The following is a 19,942-nucleotide window of genomic DNA, read 5'->3' on the forward strand; positions in this document are numbered from 1 at the left end:
CCCCTGCCACTGCCAAGCCCATGGAGGGGCTCACCTGACCCGGCTGCTGTGGGAGCAGTCGGTGCCGTCAGGACTGTGAACGGACGCAGGCTGATGGCTGTCCCAGCGCCTCCAGCTGCAGGGCCCCTTCAGGGAGCGTGCGATCCTCTAGGCGTTCCCAGCTTCAGGCCGTGTGCGAGGGACTGGAGCCGCTGCAACCCTGCCCCCGCCCTCACGCTCAGGTCATCACAAATCAGGGCAAGCTGGTGCCCAGGGTAAACAGCGAGGGGCAGGCTGTGGAGTGAGGTCACACCTGGGGTTCATTGCAGCGTTAGCTGCCAACCCGGGGGTCCCCACAGGCAGCCTCCGGCAGGTGCCCTGTGATGTCACACGGAGCTCAGCCCAGGGCAGACAGAAGCACAGGGCCAGGCGCCTGCAGCCTCCGTCCTAAGGCACGCCCCCCACGCCTCCGTTTTGGAGGGGACACCTTTACAGGCTCCATGAGGGCATCCCGTCCCCCAAAGCCACAGCTCTGCATGGCTTCAAGCTAGCTTCTCAGCCCCAGGCCAGTGTGGGCCAGCCTCGCTTCACCCAGGACCCCCAGACGGCCGAGCCTCCTCCTGGGGCGCAGCCCTGGCTCCCATGCAAGAAACCTGCCACGGCCTCGTGGGGCCAGCACCCCTGCACAGGCCCACGGAGGCTGGGAGCCTTGGGGCCTCAGGTGCACCCTTGCCTGCTGCCCATCTGGGCAGTCTGTCTCCCCACCCCCAGCGGGCTCCCGGCCCCAGATCCCTGTCAGCAGGAGCCACCCTCTAGGTGTGCGGGCTCCACAGCGGGCAGGGACTTGAGTGAAATCTGCTCGGGGGCGCCCTCTGGCGGCCTCCCCAGGGGCAGCCATTCCACAAACACCGGGTCTGCAGCCTCTGGTCACCAGGATGACAGCGCCACACCAGGACAGGCAGCACCACTGTGAAGGCAGCTCCCAGGAGGGACAGGGCAGCAGGCCCCACGAGAGCTGGGCTGGAATGCGGGAAGCTTTCCTTCCCTTTACACCGCCCCCCAGAAGCCCAGGTGCTGGCTGGGGCCCTGCCCAGCGGTGCCAGCTGCCAGCAAGGGGAGGCACCTGGGGGCAAGGCACTGCAGGGTGGTTCGGATGGCTGTCAGGAGCCTGTTCCAGCAGGTGGGTGGGTGGCCTTGGCCCTGGGCCTGGACAAAGTGGCTGTGGCTGCTGGGAGGGTCCAACGAGCTTGTCCGGTCATTGGTCAAGTCTCCAGGCCCAAAGCCAGCCGCATGCCAACCCCACGGAACAAGAGAGCTGCTCGGAGAATGCATGTTCTCGGGAAAGTTAGGAGTCCCAGTGAACAGACACTTCTGCTGCATCCACATTAGGAGGCCTGCGTGCTGGGCACTGTCTCCCAGACCCGGAGTGAGACTCGACCCAGGCTGGGGACTGACCCCCCCCCCCCCCCTCATCTGTAAAAATGGCCTTAGTGTGATAAAAATAAACCTAAGGGTCATGCCTCCCCACTGAGAAGCCACAGGAACCCACAGACCGAGGCTCAGGGTGGGCAGACGGGCCAGCCTGTGCCTTTGCAGGCATGGGGAGAGCAGGGGGGAGGGGGTGTGCTGCTGCTGGGGTCCTGGTGGCCGAGTGAGCGGTGCCGTGTGTGCAGGAGCCAGTGTGCATGGGAGGGCTCCTGGCACCGGCGAGGAGCAGGAGCAGGGGCCTTTTCCAGCTCCCCCAGGAGATGGGGGGGCCAGTGGAGCAGGACAACCCTCCACCAAGAGCCCACACGAGTCCCTGTAACCCCCAGCCCCGGGGTGGCCACTCGGGGAGGGCAGAGGGGAGACTTGCCCCTCCTTCCAGGTGCGACAGGACCAAGGCCCCTGGGCCAACAGCACTGGCTTGTCACACCCCGTGGCGGGGGGCTGCGGGGGCGGGCCCGATGCTCCCCAGCCTCCTGGCGGTGCTGATCAGGCAGCGCAGCTGCACCAGGTTCAGGGGCCCCACCTCCCCGGGGTCCTGGCTCTCCAACCACCGGAGAGCCGTCTCCAGACCCCGAGCTGCCTCCCCAGCGGTGGGCGTGGCGGCCGCCGCCTCCTCCTCCTCCCCGCCGTCCATGACCGAGGGTAGGCTGCCCAGGGACGGAGGGGCCACAGGGGCCAGTGCGGGGGCCCGGCCGAGGCCTGCGTCCTCCCCGCAGCCATCGAGCAGCCCCCCTTCGCCGTCCAAGTGCAGCCACTCGGCCGCCTCCTCAGGTGCCAGGCGCTCGTAGGCCAGGGCTGCCAGGCGGCTGAGGTCGCTGAGCACCCTGCCGTGCTCGGCCGCCTCGGCCTGCCCAGCCCGCAAGCCCAGCAGCCAGCACCGCTCGATGCCGCCGGCCTGCACCAGGTCCCAGGAGAGGCCGGCCAGGTGGAGCATGTCCCTGAGCACGAAGCTGCGGGCGAAGTCCAGCGGGGAGCCCCCGGCGCGGGCGGCCAGGCGGAGCAGCTCCCGCCGGTACAGCCGCTGGAACGCAGCCCCCACGCCCTGCTCCAGCGGCGCAGGGCTGTGCGGCCGGCCGCTGTCCTGGGGCAGGAACAGCACTCGCACGGCCCCGTCGGGGGTCTGTAGCTCCTCGGGGGAGCCCAGAAGCTCGGACCAGAACCTCCGGGGGGTGTCCTCGCTCCCCTCCAGGGCGGGCGCCCCGGGCCGGGCGGGCCACCAGCAGCACGGCCCTCTGCTGCAGGCAGCGGCGGCGCAGGTGGCGCCGGACGCCGGGCACAAACTCCTCGAAGAACCAGCCCCGCAGCAGGGGGTGGCTGAGCCAGGCTTCGGGGCTGTAGCGGTAGGAGGCCCGGAGCTTGTCCCGGCTGTGGTGCCGCAGGCTGGGCGGGTCTGGCAGCTGCCCGATGACCAGCGGCTTCAGCTTGTGGCTGCCGGTCAGGTTAGTGGCCAGCAGCACGGTCACCCGGTCGCCCCGCCAGCGCCGGCCGCCGTCCCCCGCGCCCAGGGGCGCAGCCTGCTCCGGGAGCGGCCTCCAGTAGAGGCCGGTGACATTGGCGTTGTAGATCTGCTCGTCGCCGTAGGCGCCCTCGGCCGGGGGCGGCGGGGCCGGGGCGCGGGCGGGCCGGGGGGCGGCGCTCGGGGGCGGCGGGGTCTCCTGCTTGACCGGCGGGCGGAGCGCGGGCCCGGCGGCGGGCGGCTCGGCTTCGCCGTAGATGCGCTGGCTGGAGATGCCGTGGCGCTTCTGCCAGCGCCAGAACCAGCCGTGGCTGGCCTTGAAGGTGCACTCGGGCCCGTAGATCTGGCGCGCGAAGGCCTCGGCCTGCGCCTGGATGAGAGGCCCGGACAGCGGCACGCCGTGCCGGCGCAGCGCCAGGAACCACGCGTACACGGCGCGGTCGATCTCCTCCTCGTTGGCCAGGCGCATCTTCTTGCGCTGCGTGCCCGCCTCGCCGCCCAGCTGCTCCAGGAACCAGCGGAGCTTCGGCTCGTCCTTGAGCCAGCCCCGCAGCGTGCCGCCGGGCACGCCGAAGTCGCGGCACACGCTGGCCTGCCGCTCGCCACCCTTGACGCGCTCGATGGCCCGCAGCTTGTCCTTGATGGAGTAGGCCTTTCGGAAGGCCATCTTCACGGCCACGCGGGGCCGCGCGGCGGGGCCCGGGGCGGGGGCGGGAGGCCGCGGCGTCTGCGCCAGGCGCCCGGGCGGGGCGTGGCGGCCGCGCCGCGGGGCCGGGCCAGCCGGAGGGCCCGTGGGGTACATGGAGGCGGCGGTGGGGGGCGCGGGAGCCAGGAGCCCCGCCGGCCGCGCGGGGCGGGGCGGGACGGGGGCGGGGCTGACTGCGGCCCTCCCTTTTGTCTCCCTGGTTCCGGGAGGTGCGGGGGGCGGTGCAGGCAAGCTTGCCCCGCCCCAGCGTCCCTGGGACACGCCCCCGCGCGTCATTCCGGCCCGCCCCCAGCGTCCCTGGGACACGCCCCCGTGCGTCACTCCGGCCCGCCCCTCGTGCTTCGCGCAGCGCGCGCAGCCGGTCAGTTCCGCCCCGTCCCGACGAGTCCATTGAGCCCACAGCGGAGGGGGGCCGGGTGGGTTGAGGTCCAGTTCCCAGCTGTTTGCTCCGGCTCCTCCGGGGGAGGACACGCTGCGTGTGCGTTTCCTTCTGGCTTCCGTCTCCGCAGCCGCGGGGAGGGTCGCGGGGCGGACCCCGGCGGCGGGGCGGGGCGGGCGCACGAACCGCTTCCCCTGCGTCTCCGTCCGCGTGGCGTGGTCGGTCCCGGGGTCTCATTTCCCGTGCGCGCGCCGGCGGCCTCCTTTCCTCAGCCAGCCCGCCGCGAGCTCTCCCTCCGGCCGCCGCGTCCTTGGCGTGTGAGTACCGTGGCCCGCGCCGAGGCCGCCGTGCCTGCCGGGAGGCCCCGGGGCAGGGGACGGGCGGCCGGGGCGGCTCCGCGCCGTCGGGGGCCCGGGCGCCAGTGCCGGCCTGGGGGCGGTGGGCCGGTGCGGCTCCCGGGCCGGCGCAGAGGGGCGGGGCGCGCGGCCACGTGGCCGCCCGGCGCGCGGCGGGGGTGCGGGGCGCCGCTGGGACCCAGTCCGGGTGGGTGGCCGGCGTGCGCCCCGCGTGGCCGGGCCCGTAGCCTCCGGCCCAGCACGTGCTCACCGCGCCGGCCGCCCTCCTGGGAACCCAGGCGGCTCCGGAGAGGGGAGGAGACCCACTGTCCTCCGAGCGTGACCGGGTCTTGGCCCGGACCCGGAGTCGGGCCGGAGGCGAACCTGACGGCAGCCTGGGAGGTGGCGCCTTCCGTGACGAGCGGGCACTCCCCCGCGGGGCGGAGTGGGTGCGGGCCCGCGGCGGCTACAGTCCGGGGCTCGGGAAGGAAGCCGCCCGGCGCCGTGGTTGGTCCTGCCTGCGGGAGCCGTGCACACGGCCCGGGCCTGGCCTGGGCGTGGGGAGCGCTTGGCCAGGAGACTGAGCAGCTGTGCCGGCTGGGCTCCCCGAGCCAGGACGGGGCTGGCTCCAGTGCGAGCCTGCCCTGAGCCTCTGCGGACAGTGTCCCAGGAGGTGCCGCCTCAGCCCTGGCACACACTCCGGGGGCAGGCTGGGCGCCGCCTTCCTCTGGGGAGCGGGGCGGGGCTCCGGCGTCCAGCATAGGCGGGCAAGCTTGCTTGACTGGGGTTTTTCTAAACGGTGGCCTGAAGGCGATGTTTGAAAAACAGAAAGAATCCGTCCAGAGCGTCACTTGCTAGTGTCAGCATTCCGGGGGCTGCAGGCAGGGGACGGCCCCGCGCTGGTGTTTGAAGGTGACCTGTGTGTTGGTGGTGGGTGGCAGCCGACACTGGAGACGGATCCCCAACTCCTCACCCCCTCCGAGCCTTTCCCTTCCCCACTCCTGGCTCGCAGCTACGTACGAGGCCTGGACACGCACATACACGTGATGTGTACGTACAAGGGTGGAAGCACGTGTGCCTCCTGGAGCTGCCCCAAGCAAAGGGCCTGGCTGGTGAGCTGAGCCCACAGCCGCACCAGCTGTGGTGGTGGAGCCTAGGGAGGGGGAGCTTGCAGGCACAGTGAGGCCTGTCTGGCGGACGCTGTGGACAGCTCCACTGTGCAGCGCTGGTTCAGCCGCACCAGCCAGGGCCTCAGGATAGGTTGGCCGTTTTGCCTGGGGCCCCAGGAGTGGGGTCAGAAAGCTTCTGAGTAGGAGTTGGGGCTGTGGAGCGCCCCCAGAGGAGGCAAAGGGCATCCTATCTGCCTCCTGTCCACTCAGTTGCCCCTCTGCTTGGCTGTTCTAGAGCATCAAGGCTCCAGGTGCTCCCTGCTGGGGGTGCTCACTACCGGCGGGCGGACGCTGCAAACAGCTCACAGCAGCGGCAGCCGGGGCCCATAGACAGCCGAGCTGCCTGCAGACCCGGCCCCACCACCTACACCTGCTCCTGCCATTCCCACTTACCGTGGGAGGTGGACGCCTGGCCTCTGGGTGTGACTGGGGGGTGATGTGGGAAAGGGCTGCCTGAGGCTGGGGAGGGCCCCTCCCTGAAACCTTCCTCACTAGCCCAGCGTCTTGGCTCCCCAGCACCTGGGCACAGCTCTGAGGCCACGCCCCAGCTGCTGCAGGACCCTCCAGAGGCAGCGTCCTGGGAGGGGCTGCTACCTGGCTCGAGCTGGCAGCACAAGCACGGCTTCCCAGCTCCGCGGAGGCGGGAAGGCCGGGCCCAGAGGTCCCTCGGGCTGCCCCAGGCGCGAGGACGTCACCAAGGGGGCCTTCTCTAACCAGGACCAGCTCTGCTGTGGGCGCCTCTGCCCCTGGCCTGGTGGCCAGGCGGCGTCCTCCCTCTGGGCCTCCCACGCCGCGGGCCTGCAGGCTCGGGCAGCGTGGCGGGGTGGTGCCTCTTTCCGGAGGGGTCCGTGTGCTCGGGGAGGACAGCGGCCGGCGGGGCTCACGGCCGTCCTCGCCCTGGTGTGGCCGGCATTTCCAGCCGCAGCCCAGCCGGCTCCGTCCTGGGCGTGTAGGGGTGCGAGCTTGTTCTCGGAGGGGAGTGTCCCGCCTCCAAGTGGCTATCTGCCCGGAGACATGGCGTCCGGTGGGGGGCCCTCGTGGACCGCAGGCCATTGGAGCGGGTGTCGAAGGAGAGGCGGCCCTGTGTCGCTCGGCTGTCCTGGGGATCTGGCTGCAGGCAGGGGACCGGGATGTCCCTCTGGGCGCTCGGCCCCATCCCAACACCGGCTCCATGCCCAAGGGCCAGCTCTGGGTGCTGCTCCTGGCAGGAGTGCCCTCTCCCCAGAGCCACCTGCCACCCTCACCTCAGAGGCTGGGCAGTGGGTGTGGCTCCTGTGGGGAGCCTGCCCTCGGGGAGACGGGAGGCCGGGTCTTGGGGCTCTAGCACTGGGGGAGAGGTCTCGCTGTCTGTGCCCGAGGGCCTTGCAGAGCTCCTGGGGTGCAGCACCGGGCCGGCTGCTTCCTTCGGGGATGCGCTGACAGCCCTGTCCTGTGCTCGGGCAGGGAGACTGTCCCCGAGACGGCACTCTGGTGACTAAAACGCGCGGCCTGGGCCTCGTCCTCTTGTTCCGCACCCTCGGGGGCCGGGACAGGGCTGCGCTGGACTCCCCTCCAAGCTCCAGGTGGACAGTGGGCTCAGGTGCGCCTCCCAGGAACGGCCGGCCCCGGTGTGCGGTGCCTGGGCCGGTGGAGCTGGTCTCCTGGCTGTCGGCGCTGCTCCTCCAGCACCCCCCGCACCCTCCGCACCCGCCTCGGCCGGCAGCTCTGGAAGGGCCTCAGTCTCTGGGCGCCTGCCTGCCTGCCTCTAACCTTGCTGCTTTCTCTCCATGCTGTCCTAGGAGGTCAGAGTGAAAGTAAGTACTGTTCCTGCCCTGCTCCCGTCACCTGAGCAGGAGCCCCCTTCACCCAGCTCCGCACCCCTCGGGGCCTCCCTGGGCAGGTCAGGGCTCCAGTCCCCCAGACCTCGCCTCAGCCTCGTGCCAAGTTTGGGCGTCCAGAGAACTGGCTTCCCCTGCCCTGAGCACAGCCTGGTCTGGTGCCGGGGGCCCAGGAAGTGTGGAGGCCGAGAGGCTGTGGCAGGGCTTGGGCACTAGGCTAGGGGCCAGCCTGTGGGCTGTGCCAGAGGGGCCAGGCATCAGAGAGGCCAGAGGGCACATAAACCCTGCCTGGTCATCCTGCTGCCCCGTCAGGGACAGGGTGTGATGTCACAATGCCCTGCCTCCTGGGCACAGCTCCTGCCTCCCACCACTGCCTCTGCTGCCAGCCTGGCCTTGGTAAGTGCTGGGCAGGGAGGTGCCAGGGGACAGCTCCTGACCTTGCTGGGACCTCAGGGAGGCTGTGGCATGTGCCGTTAAAGGCCCCCCACATACCCCTGCCGGAGGAAGGGGGACACTCCCCAAAGTGCTTGGCAGGTGTGGGGCTTGGTCCATGGGGTAGTTGAGTCCAGTTTCCGCTTCTGGGTGTTAGGAAGGGCTGTGGGTCCCAGGTGAGGGGGGGAGGGTTTGCCCTCCCGCTGAGAGGCTGCCCTGCCTCTGGAGACTTTGCCTCCGAGTCTGAGGGCCTGTCTGGCGCTGAGGGCCACTGGTGGACGGTTGCTTAGGCTCCACCAGTGACCCACAGAAGCAGGGACAGGAGGGTGTCTGAGGGAGGGCTGCTCAGCCCTGGCAAGCTGGCATTGGATGCTGGTCAGGAGGCCTCCCTCTGCTCTGGGGGGAGGCTCAGAGTGAGCAGGGACCACCCCCCGCCCCCGCAGGGCTTTCTGGGTCTGAGCTGCTCCCCACCAGGCGCTGCGGGGCCCACACCCTCTGTTCTTGCTGAGTGGGGGCTGCCTCAGGTCTCCAGTCTGGTCCACAGGGTGCCAGCCCCCTTCCCCCGGCAGCACACCTGGCCGCAGAGCAGGGGGGAGGGGATGAGGAGGGAAGAGCGGGAGGTCGTTGCCATGAGGGCAACAGACAACGAAGGTCACCTCCATGAGGATGGAGGGCTCAGGGCCCCCCGATGTGTCCGTACGCCACGATGGGCCGCCTCCGAGACGCCCGTGCTTCCTTTAACCCAGTGCCTCGGGGTGGCCGGGCGTGGCACAGGCCGTCCAGTTAGTTTCAGACCAACAGTCACTGCCCCGTCTTGTGGGACAGCTTCCTGGGAGGGTGCTCACGCGGGGCGGATGGCGGGAGCGCGCTGGTTCGCCGGCATCCTGTCTGGTTCTGGGAAAAGGTTTCCGAGGTTCGGAAGCCACCTCCTCCAGGCCCCGCTGGAGAGTGCGGTGCATGCTGGGTTAGAAGGAAGTTTTGCGGCTAAAAGAACACAAGTCCTCACGCACACACCGTGCATGTTACTCACGTCCCCTTCGCTGAGGTCCCGGCGGGTCCGCCTGGGCCCTGCGCGGTGCGTGTGAGGATTTGTGAGGGAAGCGTCCACAGGCGGCTCCGGCGCAGGCCAGGCTCCGCGGGGGGGCGGGCACTGGCCGCGGGGCGCTGTGCTCATGCCTTCTTGTGCTTGCTTCCCTGCTGCGCGAAGATGAGGAGCAGAAAGGCCTCCTGTGCCCTGGAGACCGTCTGGGAGGACAAGCAGAAGCATGGGGAGGCTGAGCGGCGCTCCCACCAGCACCAGGCCGCGCGAGCCCCCACCGCCCCGCAGCTCCCGGCTCAGGTGCCCGCCGTGAACGGGCCGGGGCAGGACGCCGAGGAGGCCGAGGCCCCGGGCGGCAGCAGGGCCAGTCCGCGGCAGAGCCACCCCGGCAGGCAGCCCCTGCAGAAGAAGAGGAAGCGCTCCCCGAAGAGCCGGCTGGCCCGGGCAGACCTGGCCCTCGTGGGCCTCTCGGCCGACCGCGTGTGGCTGGAGAAGCCGCTCTTCGACCAGGCGGAGAGCTCCTACCGTCAGAGGCTGGCAGACTTGGCCGCCCAGGCAGCCCGGCCACCGGCGCTGGCCCCCAGGGGTCCTTGCACCCACGGAAGCCAGGTGGCCTGCCACCATGTGACCTGGGGCATCTGGGTCAACAAGTCTGCCTTTGACCAGGCCGAGCGGGCGTTTGTGGAATGGTCTCAGGCTCTGCTGCTGGCCACCGAGGGGAGCAGCGGGCAGGGGGCTCCTGACAGGGGCCCGCAGGCACCAGCCGTGGCCCTGGCCCTCACCCACCAGCCCTGCTCACCAGCCAACGGCCAGCCCCCTCTGGGCAGCCTGCAGGCGCTGGTGCGGGAGGTGTGGCTGGACAAGCCCCGCTATGATGCAGCCGAGAGGGGCTTCTACGAGGCCCTGTTCGACGGCCACCCCCCCGGGAAGGTGCGCCTGCAGGAGCGAGCCAGCCAGGCCGAGAATGCCAAGCGGGCACGCAGAGACCGGCGGGCCCGCAACGCCACGGGAAGCAGGCGGGCCGAGCTGAGGCGGGCCGAGGCGGGGCTCCCTTCGTCTGCCCTGCCCTACTGGTACTTCCTGCACAAGGATGCCGAGGCGCCCTGGCTCAGCAAGCCCACCTACGACAGTGCTGAGAGCCGCCACCACGCTGCGGAGGCCCTGCGCGTGGCCTGGCGCCTCGAGTCCACGGCTCGGGTGCACCGGCCCAGTGCGCGCTCTGGCCCGTCCACGTCCAGCCTGAGACCCAAGTAGGAGAACCTTGCTGGACGGGTGCCTGGGCCGGGCCGCGTGCACCCCTCCCTGTCCCACCCCGCAAGCTCTTCCCGAGGCCCCTGGACCCGCTCAGTTGGGTGCGGGAGTGGGTTGGGCAGTGCAGCCTCCAGGACAAGCGTTTTCCTGTGAGATCACTGAGCATGAGGCTCCGGGCTGATGCCCCATGCAGGGTGTTCGTGGGGAAGCTCCTCGGAGTGTCGGCGGCCCCGCTCCTGGAGTCCGAAGGATGTGCCCGGCGAGGCAGACTTACAGCCTGATGGCCCGGGGCCGCCTCCAGGACAGCTCCCTTCAGTGCAGCCATGGTCTGTGGAGGGCAGGTCAGAGGCCTGGAGAGGTGGGAGGGGGAGCAGCCAGCGCCTGGCCAGGAAAGGGGTTCCCGGGCAGGTGGGCAAAGTGACAATGGACACTAAGGGCCCTGTGGTGTAGGGGCTGGGCCAGTGGGATGTGCAGAGGCACCTGGGTCTCCAGGGAAGGGTGCCAGCCTGGCCCCCGGTTCCCGTGGGAGCCCCTTTGCTCTGCCCCTCTGAAGGGTTGAGCTGATGGGTTGACAGGACTGGCCTCGTGAAGGACAGGGCACGGCCCATGGTGGAGGAGGGGGGCATGGGGCCCGAAACCGAGTTCATGGATCTGGCTTCTCACGGGGGAGACGCACTTCCTCTTGTCAGCGCGAGGCACAGAGAACGGGTGGGGTGGGGTAAGGCGCAAGAAGGCTCTGCGGGCCCAGGTCTGGGCAGCTGCCCACCTCGTCGGGCTGGGGGAAGCAGCAGAGGGGCGTCGGCCCAGGCAGGATGGGCACGGCGGGCAGCGGCTGGGCGTGGCCCGGCCCGAGTTGGCTCGCCCAGGCCCAGCGCAGCAGCTCTCAGCCTTACTGACCTCGGAGCCCTGGAGAGCTTTGTTTTGTCTGGTCCTCCTCACCGGCAGAGGTGCTGCTGGTGTGCGCTGGGGACATGGCGAGCTGGTTGCACGCGGAGAGGCCGTTTCCTGTGAGATCACTGGGCAGGCGTGTGAGATCCTTAGTGTCTGCGCGGTAGGCGGCAGTGGCATCCCCCTGCCTGTGTTTGGGTGTGGGTGTGCTGTCAGGTGTGCTTGGAAAAGGGGGGCCTCGGCATCCCCAGAAGTTCCTGGCCACACTGAGCCGCTGGTCTTTGCGACGGGCCTGGACCCGGGCCTGTGCGCAGAAGGGAGTGGCGTGCCGGTGGGAACAGGTGGTGTGGACGGGGGCTCCCTGCTCTGCTGTGGGGCCTGGAGACCCTGCACCTTGGCATCTGGGTTGCGAGAAGGGGCCTGTGCAATCCAGGTGGTCAGCCTCTCCTTTTCCTCCCAGCAGGAAAATGGCCACAAACTTCCTGGTACACGAGAAGATCTGGTTCGACAAGTTCAAGTACGATGATGCCGAAAGGAAATTCTACGAGCAGATGAACGGGCCTGTGACTGGCTCCTCGCACCAGGTGAGGCCGGGCTTGGGGCGCTGGCAGGCTCTGCCCCAGGTGCTGGAGGTGGGGTCTGTCGAGGGTCCTGCTGCTCCTGGGGTGCGGGGCCTGCTCCTGTCTCAGCGTCCACTGTCTGTGTGTAGGCCGCGGGGAGCACAGCACGCGCAAGCCGGGGGCCGAGGCCACACGGCAGGGCTCTGCACCTCGCGCATCTCGCTGCCCGCTGAGCTTCCGTCCGCACGCCTCGTCCTCGCTCTCCACAGGAGGGACATAGGGTTCCTATTTTTTTTTAAATATAAAAATTTTTAATGAAAGAAAAGACTGGTTCTTTCTGCACTGTCTGCAGGAGAACGGCGCAAGCGTGATCCTCCGGGACATTGCGAGAGCCAGAGAGAACATCCAGAAATCCCTGGCCGGAGTGAGTACCCAGGCTGGCGCTCCGCCTCCCTCATGCCACAGCGCGTGACTCCCCAGTGCCGCTGCGGGCTTTGCCCTTGAAGCAAAGCCAGGCAAGGCTGCTGCCCAGGCAGGTCCTGGCCCAGACCACAGCAACGCTTCCTCTGCCTCCTCGCTGTGCTGCTCGCCTGCTTGCTCGCGCACCACTGGGTCTCCCTCCTCACTCCCTCCCCCTCAGCCCTCCTCCTGCTTGCTCTCCTAAGGGAAGCCTCCTTCCCTACTGGGCCTTGACCTCCCCAGGGATCACAGGGAGTGGAGTTCAAATCACAGAATGAGCACCTTCCTGAGTTTGAGGCCCAGGCGGGGCCCTGCAGCGCACCGCGCTTCCTGGTCCCAGATGGGACCATGGCCACGCTGTCTGCCTGGCTGGGAGGTCTGTCCCTAGGAGGCGGCAGGCCTACTGGTCCACCTTCCTGGCCAGGGGGCCCGGGCCTCTTTCTCCCTCTGACCTGGGAGTGTCCTGCCCTGAAGGCCACGCGTCCGCATAGCTGTGCTCCTTTGGAGCCTCCAGGGGGCGTCATTCTGCCTTTTCCAGCTTCTAGAAGCTGCCCACTCCTTGGCCTGTGGCTCCTCGCCAGCAGTTCATGACCTGCTCCTGTCACATCTCCTCCCTGCCTTTCTCTCCTGTGGACCTGGGGGTGACGCTGGGCCCACCTGGGTAACCCAGGGTCACCTCCACCTCCCCTACCTCATCACGTCTGCAAAGTCCCTTTTGCCATGTGAGTCACCTACCTGCACAGCTGGTTCGGGTGCTGGCCACAGGCTGGGCAGCCCAGGCAGGTGTCCCCTGGGAAGTGGTGCCACCGCCAGCTGCCCAGCAGGCCCTGCATTGGGCGTGACCCCTACTTGCCTTCTACCTCCCCCGGGTGAGCCGGGCAGACACAGGCTCTGGTGGCATGGGGTCTTTGCACCAAGAGCGCCTCCTCCCCCCGCTCGGGCCTGGCTGTGGGGCAGCTGCTGGGTCCTGGTCTTGGGGCAGCTGTGGTGTGCTGCTGGGGCTTGGGTCACAAAGCACCACCGACCACAGCATAAGCGTCGTTTGATTTTCTCACAGTCTGAAGGCTGGAGTCCACGATCAAGGTGTGGGCAGGGCTGGTTCCCTGCAAGGCCACACTCTTTGGCCTGCGGATGGCCGTTTCTCCCCTTGTTTCTGCATCCTCTCGCCTGGGTGTCCTCTGAGGACACCAGCCAGTGGGCTAGGACCACCCTAATGACCTCAGTGTGATGGTCGCCCCGTGGAGGCCCTGCCCCAGAGCTCCGGTTGTGAGTTCATGCTGGGGTGGTGCGGACGGAGCCGGCGGGGCGAGGGCATAGTCTTACGGAGAGGACTGGTGACGTGCAGGGCTGGCACCAGTGACCTGCTGTCTTCCCACACTTACCTGCCGCGCAGCAGGGCTCCAGGCGCCAGCCTACTGCCAGGACCCCGTTCACTTGCTCCCAAACTAACCCCTGGGAGAGGAGCCTGCGGAGCTGAGGCCGGATGATTGAGCAGGAGTGGGAGCGCTGGCTTCCATCCCTGTGTGGCCCAGGCCATCGGAGGTCTTGGAGAGAATGGCGTGGGGCTATGGCTGATGATGGCGGTCTGAATGAAACTGGGCGGCCCAACCGGGGCTGTCCTGCCTGGACACCTTGAGCCTATCCGTAGAGCAGTGGCTTGTCCTGTGGCTGCCTGGGTGGGCCTCAGGCCAAGGTCTTTATCCTGCTTGGACACTGGAGGATGGACAGTGGCCCTGGGGAAAGGGCCAGGTGCACACTGTGTTCCCAAAGCCGTTCACTTGTGCGTGACTCAGGTGTGAGCTGTGGTGCCCTGTGGGTGAGCTCCCTGGGCAGCTCTGTGTGGGCCAGACGGGCCAGCGCCCCCTGCGCAGACCTAGTGAGCCGGGCGCCGTGCGGGCTGGGGGTGCAGGGGGGGCGGCTGTCCTGGGCTCGGGCAGGCTCCTTCCTGTCCCACGGGCCCCTTGGCTGCCCAGTCCTCCTGAGACCACAGGCCAGGCTGCCCCTGGGACTGTCAGTCCTGCTTCCCTCACACCGGGCAGTGGCAGTCATGGCTCTGAGCTGCTGCCCTGGCCCCCTGCTTCCTGCTTGGTCCTGCAGCCACCCTATCCCCACTGGGCTGCCGCCTCCCTCCTGGTGAGGCCTGGCAGGGACTACTGCCGCCCGGTGTCTCAGGCCTCCTGCCCCGCTCGGGGCTGTGCTGCTCAGTGTCTGTGGGGGCCTCGGAGCGGGTGGGTGACTCGCCCTCACCGCCCCCTGCCTTGCAGAGCTCAGGCCCCGGAGCTTCCAGCGGGCCCGGCGGAGACCACAGCGAGCTCCTCACCCGGATCGCCAGCCTGGAAGTGGAGAACCAGAGCCTGCGGGGAGGTGAGGCGCTGGGCTCGGTGGGGAGGGGTGGGGCCCGGCTGCTGTGGTCTGACCAGCATCCCCCCGCACCCCGCACCCCGCAGTGGTGCAGGACCTGCAGCAGGCCATCGCCAAGCTGGAGGGCCGTCTGAGCGTGCTGGAGAAGAGCTCGCCGGCCCACCGGGCCACCGCCCCGCAGACCCAGGTGAGCGCCCACACCTGGCCCAGGGGCACGAGGGGGGAGGCCCCCGGCCAGGAGCCCGCGCCTCACCCCTCCCCTCCGGCAGCACGTGTCGCCCATGCGCCAAGCCGAGCCGCCCAGCAGGAAGGCGGCACCGGCACCGGCACCGGCGGCCGCGGCCGAGGACGATGAGGACGACGACGACGACATCGACCTGTTCGGCAGCGACGAGGAGGCCGACAAGGAGGCCGTGCGGCTGCGGGAGGAGCGGCTGCGGCAGTACGCCGAGAAGAAGGCCAAGAAGCCGGCGCTGGTGGCCAAGTCCTCCATCCTCCTGGACGTGAAGCCCGTGAGTGCCCGCTCGGCCGCCAGCCCGGGTCAGGTCGCAGGCTCAGGGAAATGTGGCGTGAGGGGGGCAGGGGGCGGGGGTAGAGGGCGCTGCTGTGCGGCCCCCCGTGATCTGTGGGCCCCTGACCCAGCCTCTCCTCCCTCCGTTCCCCAGTGGGATGACGAGACGGACATGGCTCAGCTGGAGGCATGCGTGCGCTCCGTCCAGCTGGACGGGCTGGTCTGGGGGGGCTCCAAGCTGGTGCCCGTGGGCTACGGCATCCGCAAGCTGCAGATCCAGTGCGTGGTGGAGGACGACAAGGTGGGCACCGACCTGCTGGAGGAGGAGATCACCAAGTTCGAGGAGCACGTGAGTGGGCAGGCTCTTGGGGGGCAGTCCGGGGGGGCAGGGGGCCTCTGGGAAACGGCCTCACCTGACCATGCCCTCCCTTCTCCAGGTGCAGAGTGTCGACATTGCGGCTTTCAACAAGATCTGAGCCCCAGCCCCAGCCCTGGCGGCCCTGCCACCATTAAAGACTGCAATTCCCTGTCTGGCTCCTGTCTGGTCTGGGCCTGTGGGCGGGGCGTTCAGTGGGCTGTCAGTCCTCCCCGGGGGCCATGGCCATGCCCCCTTGGCCTCTGCACAGCCTCCCGGTGGCTGTGGCCTCACCCCGCCTGCCCTCTGCTCCGTCTTTGGGCCTGTGTTCACTCACCCATCACGTGCCACGTCCTGTACAGGCTGTGGTGCCAGGAAGAAGGCCGGCCCTTCTCTCATCCTGGGGCCCAGGAGGCACCCAGCTCTCCCCTCGCCCTCTGCCTCCTTGCTGTTCCTGGCTGAGCTGTCTCTGTGGGAGCAAAAGTGCCCGCCTCAGCTGTCCAGGAGAGGGGCCCTAGGGGCTGGCCTGGCCCTCCTGTGACCAGGCACTTGCCCCAGGTCTGACCTGTGTGAGCCCTGCCTCCCATCCCTGGCCCTCATTCAGCCCTTGGAGGGCACCTTGCCCTGCACACTGCCTGGCAGCCCCATTACTGGTGGACGGCGGCCTGCGGCAAGTCCCATGCCACTGTCCTGTGGAGTCCTGCCTGTTGCCCCACCCCCACCCCTGCCCCGTCTACCGGTGTGGGTGCCACTGGGTTTCCCAGGGCTGGCCCGTCCTGCTGGTGAGTGCTGCTCTCGGTATCAGAAAGGCTGGGCTGCAGCTACTCGGGTTGGATCTGCCCCTTGGGGGCCCTGAGGCTCCCCATATTACAGGGCCCCTGTGGTGCCCGCTGGGGATGGGCACCAGGCTGGCTGCTTCCTGAGCACAGGAAGAGCCAATTGGAGCACCTCCACCTGCCCCTCCCCAGGCCTGGGTGGCTCCAAGGAGGGGCGGGGACAGTCCAGCAGGGGGTGGGGTCACCACTGCCTTAGGCGCCCTCCCACCCGGCGCAGAGCCGGGGGAGGCCGGAGGGGACCGCGCTCAGGCTGCTGAGGAGCTGGGCTCCCGGGACGGGGACACATGGCCCCCTTCAGCCCGCTCCGGCCCAGAGGACTCGGGTCCAGAGACCAGCAGCCCCGCCCCGCCCCTGCGTTGCCAGGAAAGGCGGAGGCTTCCCGGGCGTCCTCGCCCTCCGGGAGCCCGTTCACTGGGCCCAAAGGCGTTGTGACGGGCGGGCCCGGCACCGCTATTGGGGATGCAGGGTCACGTGGGCCGGCGGGGCGGGGAGTCCAGAGTCCGGCCGGGCGCGATGGCGGCAGAGCAGGACCCCGAGGGGCCCGCGGCGGCGCGGCCGCTGCTCACCGACCTGTACCAGGTCACCATGGCGCTGGGCTACTGGCGCGCCGGCCGGGCGCGCGACCCCGCCGAGTTCGAGCTCTTCTTCCGCCAGAGCCCGTTCGGCGGCGCCTTCGCCCTGGCCGCCGGGCTGCGCGACTGCGTGCGCTTCCTGCGCGCCTTCCACCTGCGCGACGCAGGTACGCGGCCCGCCCGCCGCCGCTCCCCGCAGGCCTCCCGCCCCGCGCCCCCCACGCGGCCCGCCCGCCGCCGCTCCCCGCAGGCCTCCCGCCCCGCGCCCCCCACGCGGCCCGCCCGCCGCCGCTCCCCGCAGGCCTCCCGCCCCGCGCTCCCCACACGCGCCCGGGTGGGGACCCCGGTGAGCCCTTCACTGCGCCCCGATGAGCCCCACGACCGAGGAGGCGGTGCCGCCCGGGGAGCCGCCTCGGCCGCGCCCTCCAGCCCACGCGGCCTCTGTCGCCCCCAGACGTGCGATTCGTGGCCTCGGTGCTGCCCGCAGACACTGACCCCGCGTTCTTCGAGCACCTCCGGGCCCTTGACTGCTCCGGGGTGACGGTGCGGGCCCTGCCCGAGGGCTCCCTCGCCTTCCCCGGCGTGAGTGCGGGCTGCGCGGGGCGGAGGGGGGTCCAGGGGGGCGGGGCGGGCCCGCTGACACCCTCCCGCAGGTGCCGCTGCTGCAGGTGTCGGGGCCGCTGCTGGTGGTGCAGCTGCTGGAGACGCCGCTCCTCTGCCTGGTCAGCTACGCCAGGTGGGCCCCGCACCCCCACCCCCGGCGGTGTTGCCCGGAGAGCCGGGGCTCCCGGGAGGCCGGGCCTTTGGGGGTGGATGTGGCATCGCTCGGCCTCCGGGGGGCCGGGTGGTGGGGCCGTCGTGAGCCTCACCCTGGTCCCCGCCTGCCCGCTCCCGCAGCCTCATTGCCACCAACGCGGCGCGGCTCCGCCTCATCGCCGGGCCTGAGAAGCGGCTGCTAGAAATGGGGCTGCGGCGTGCGCAGGGCCCCGACGGCGGCCTCACGGCCTCCACCTACAGCTACCTGGGGGGTGAGGCCGGGAAGGGAGGGGAGGGGGCGGAGGAGGACCCCCGCCTGAGGCCGCCTCTGAAGCCCACAACGCTGCCCGCTGCCTCCAGGCTTTGACGGCAGCAGCAACATGCTGGCGGGACAGCTGCGGGGCGTGCCGGTGGTGGGCACCCTGGCGCATTCCTTTGTCACCTCCTTTTCTGGCTCTGAGGTGCCTCCGGACCCGGTCAGTACCCTTCTCTCCCCCCTGAGCTCCAAGGGCAGCCCCCAAGGCCAGGCCTGCGGGAGGGGGTCCAGTCCGGGCCCTGGGAGCCGCCTGGGCAGATAGCCGGTGTGGACCCGGGAAGTCGGCAGGCAGGCGGCATTGCCCGGGGTGAGCTCTGAGCTCACCCTTCGCTGATCCCTCTTCCCAGATGCTGGCTCCGGCTGCTGGCCAGGGCCCCAGGGTGAACCTGGCCACCCGTGTGGAGGTGTGGCTGGAGCGCGTGTGCGCCCACCTGGGGCTGGGGGCGCAGGACCCGCACCCCGGGGAGCGGGCGGCCTTTGTGGCCTATGCCCTGGCCTTCCCCCGGGCCTTCCAGGGCCTGCTGGACACCTACAGCGTGAGGAGGTGAGCCGGGCACCCACCCACACACAGGGGTGGGGCTGGCGGAGAAGCTGCAGCACCCTGACCCCTTGTCCGGCCAGGAGCGGGCTGCCCAACTTCCTGGCGGTGGCCCTGGCCCTGGGGGAGCTGGGTTACCGGGCCGTGGGCGTGCGGCTGGACAGCGGGGACCTGCTACAGCAGGCCCAGGAGGCGCGGGCGCTCTTCCGGTCCGCGGCGGCCCAGTGAGTCCAGGGGCCCGTCTGCCCAGAGAGCCCCTCAGGGTGCGGGTGTAGGGGAAGGGCAAGGAGAGGGAGGGACCCTGCCCCCTGCCCCTGCCCCTGGCTTTCCCACAATGAGGACATCTGGTCTGGGCCTCCCTCCATGGAGACCGGCCTGCGTGGTCACGGCGGCCCATGAGGCTGAGGCAGATCCTCCCGTGGGAGGGGTGTGGGCAGGGAAGGAGGGATGTGACTAGGGGCGTGGCCTGGTGAGGGCGTGGTCATGATGTGGGCGTGGTTATGGAGGGAGGGCGGGGCCAGGAGAGGGGCGTGGGCAGGGAGGGAGGGCGGGGTCAGGGGAGGGAGCCCCGGTGAATCGGGAACTTCTGAGCCCCGTCCCAGGTTCCAGGCGCCCTGGCTGGAGTCAGTGCCCATCGCTGTCAGCAACAACATTGATGAGAAGGAGCTGGCGCGGCTGGCCCAGCAGGTGGGGCGGGTGGCCCAGCAGGAGGGCCTGGGCCTGCCGAGGGGCTGAGCCCACAGCCCGTCCTCTCCCCTTCTAGGGCAGCGAAGCGGATGTCATCGGCATTGGCACCAGCCTGGTCACCTGCCCCCGCCAGCCCTCCCTGGGCTGCGTCTACAAGGCAGAGCCGGGACGGGGCGCTGGGGGCGGGCGTGGGCGTCCTGGGGTGGGGAGGGGGCAGGCTCTCAGCACCCTATCCCTGCAGCTGGTGTCCGTGGGAGGCCAGCCTCGCATGAAGCTGACCGAGGACCCCGAGAAGCAGACCTTGCCCGGCAGCAAGGCCGCCTTCCGGCTCCTGGGCTCCGATGGTGAGGCCCCCACCTCTGGGTCCCCCTCCAGGCCCAGGATCCCTCATCATTCTTGGTGCCCCCCCCCCAACCCCTTACAGGGTCTCCGCTGCTGGACCTGCTGCAGTTGGCGGAGGAGCCGGCGCCCCAGGCAGGCCAGGAGCTGAGGGTCTGGCCCCGGGGGGGCCAGGAGGCCTGCACCGTGAGGCCGGCGCACGTGGAGCCACTACTGCGGCTCTGGGTCCAGCAGGGCCAGGTGACTCCGCCCCCGCCGCTTAGTCTGCACCGGCGGCCCACATCCAGCCCTGACCCTGACCCTGACCCCAGCCCCTTCTCTCCCCTCAGCTGTGCGAGCCCCTCCCGCCTCTGGCCGAATCCCGAGCCCTCGCCCAGCGCTCCCTGAGCCGGCTCAGCCCCGCGCACCGGCGGCTGGAGCTGCCCGCCGGGTACCAGGTGGGTGCAGCGCAGCCCCGGCTCCCGGTGCGCCTCCGCCCCACGGCCGCCAGCGCTCCTCTCCCCCTGCAGGTGGCGCTGTCGGAGCAGCTGCGGGCGCTGGTGCAGAGGCTGAGCGCCGGCGCCTCCCCGTGAGCCCGCGGAGCTGCCCGGATCAACACGAGTCACTCACTGCCCCCAGCGTGTCCCGTGTCATTTCTTTTCTCTGGGCCTCAGAGGGTGCTTCACTGGAGCGGCCATGCTCCCAGGAAGGCCTGCTGAGGCCGGAGCTAGGCC

General features: G+C 70.0%; 3 protein-coding genes across 18 annotated transcripts; 2 read left to right on the forward strand and 1 right to left on the reverse strand.

Annotated features, from left to right (window-relative positions):
- Positions 1–1,292: 1,292 nt before the first annotated feature.
- Positions 1,293–3,853, reverse strand: TIGD5 (tigger transposable element derived 5). Its single transcript, XM_045581236.1, is given in 2 exon segments — positions 1,293–2,672; positions 2,674–3,853. Coding segments are annotated over 2 exon segments (1,836 nt in total). The 5' UTR covers positions 3,726–3,853; the 3' UTR covers positions 1,293–1,888.
- A 178-nt stretch (positions 3,854–4,031) lies between these two features.
- EEF1D (eukaryotic translation elongation factor 1 delta) lies at positions 4,032–15,357 on the forward strand. 15 transcript variants are annotated; one of them, XM_036437447.1, is made up of 9 exons: positions 4,032–4,045; positions 7,291–7,305; positions 11,403–11,523; positions 11,852–11,923; positions 14,223–14,322; positions 14,406–14,506; positions 14,589–14,831; positions 14,985–15,179; positions 15,268–15,357. In XM_036437447.1, the coding sequence occupies exons 3-9, from the start codon at positions 11,407–11,409 to the stop codon at positions 15,304–15,306; spliced, it is 867 nt and encodes a 288-aa protein (XP_036293340.1). In that variant the 5' UTR covers positions 4,032–4,045; positions 7,291–7,305; positions 11,403–11,406; the 3' UTR covers positions 15,307–15,357. The 15 variants fall into 15 exon arrangements, with proteins under 15 accessions (XP_036293340.1, XP_045437187.1, XP_045437188.1 ...); XM_036437444.2 differs by lacking the exons at positions 4,032–4,045; positions 7,291–7,305 and adding exons at positions 4,159–4,323; positions 11,261–11,266 and having other exon boundaries at positions 11,400–11,523; XM_036437445.2 differs by lacking the exons at positions 4,032–4,045; positions 7,291–7,305 and adding exons at positions 4,159–4,323; positions 11,261–11,266.
- A 1,125-nt stretch (positions 15,358–16,482) lies between these two features.
- NAPRT (nicotinate phosphoribosyltransferase) lies at positions 16,483–19,895 on the forward strand. Of its 2 annotated transcripts, XM_036437453.2 has the most exons (13): positions 16,484–16,760; positions 17,048–17,175; positions 17,247–17,329; positions 17,491–17,621; positions 17,710–17,825; positions 18,013–18,209; positions 18,287–18,427; positions 18,806–18,890; positions 18,967–19,047; positions 19,132–19,234; positions 19,315–19,469; positions 19,559–19,666; positions 19,739–19,895. In XM_036437453.2, exons 1-13 carry the CDS (start codon positions 16,535–16,537, stop codon positions 19,799–19,801), a joined length of 1,617 nt encoding a protein of 538 aa, XP_036293346.1. In that variant the 5' UTR covers positions 16,484–16,534; the 3' UTR covers positions 19,802–19,895. The 2 variants fall into 2 exon arrangements, with proteins under 2 accessions (XP_036293345.1, XP_036293346.1); XM_036437452.2 differs by having other exon boundaries at positions 16,483–16,760; positions 19,559–19,816.
- Positions 19,896–19,942: the final 47 nt, after the last annotated feature.

This window comes from Pipistrellus kuhlii, unplaced genomic scaffold (genome assembly GCF_014108245.1).
Source record: "Pipistrellus kuhlii isolate mPipKuh1 unplaced genomic scaffold, mPipKuh1.p scaffold_m20_p_14, whole genome shotgun sequence".
NCBI classification, from domain to species: Eukaryota; Metazoa; Chordata; class Mammalia; order Chiroptera; family Vespertilionidae; genus Pipistrellus; species Pipistrellus kuhlii.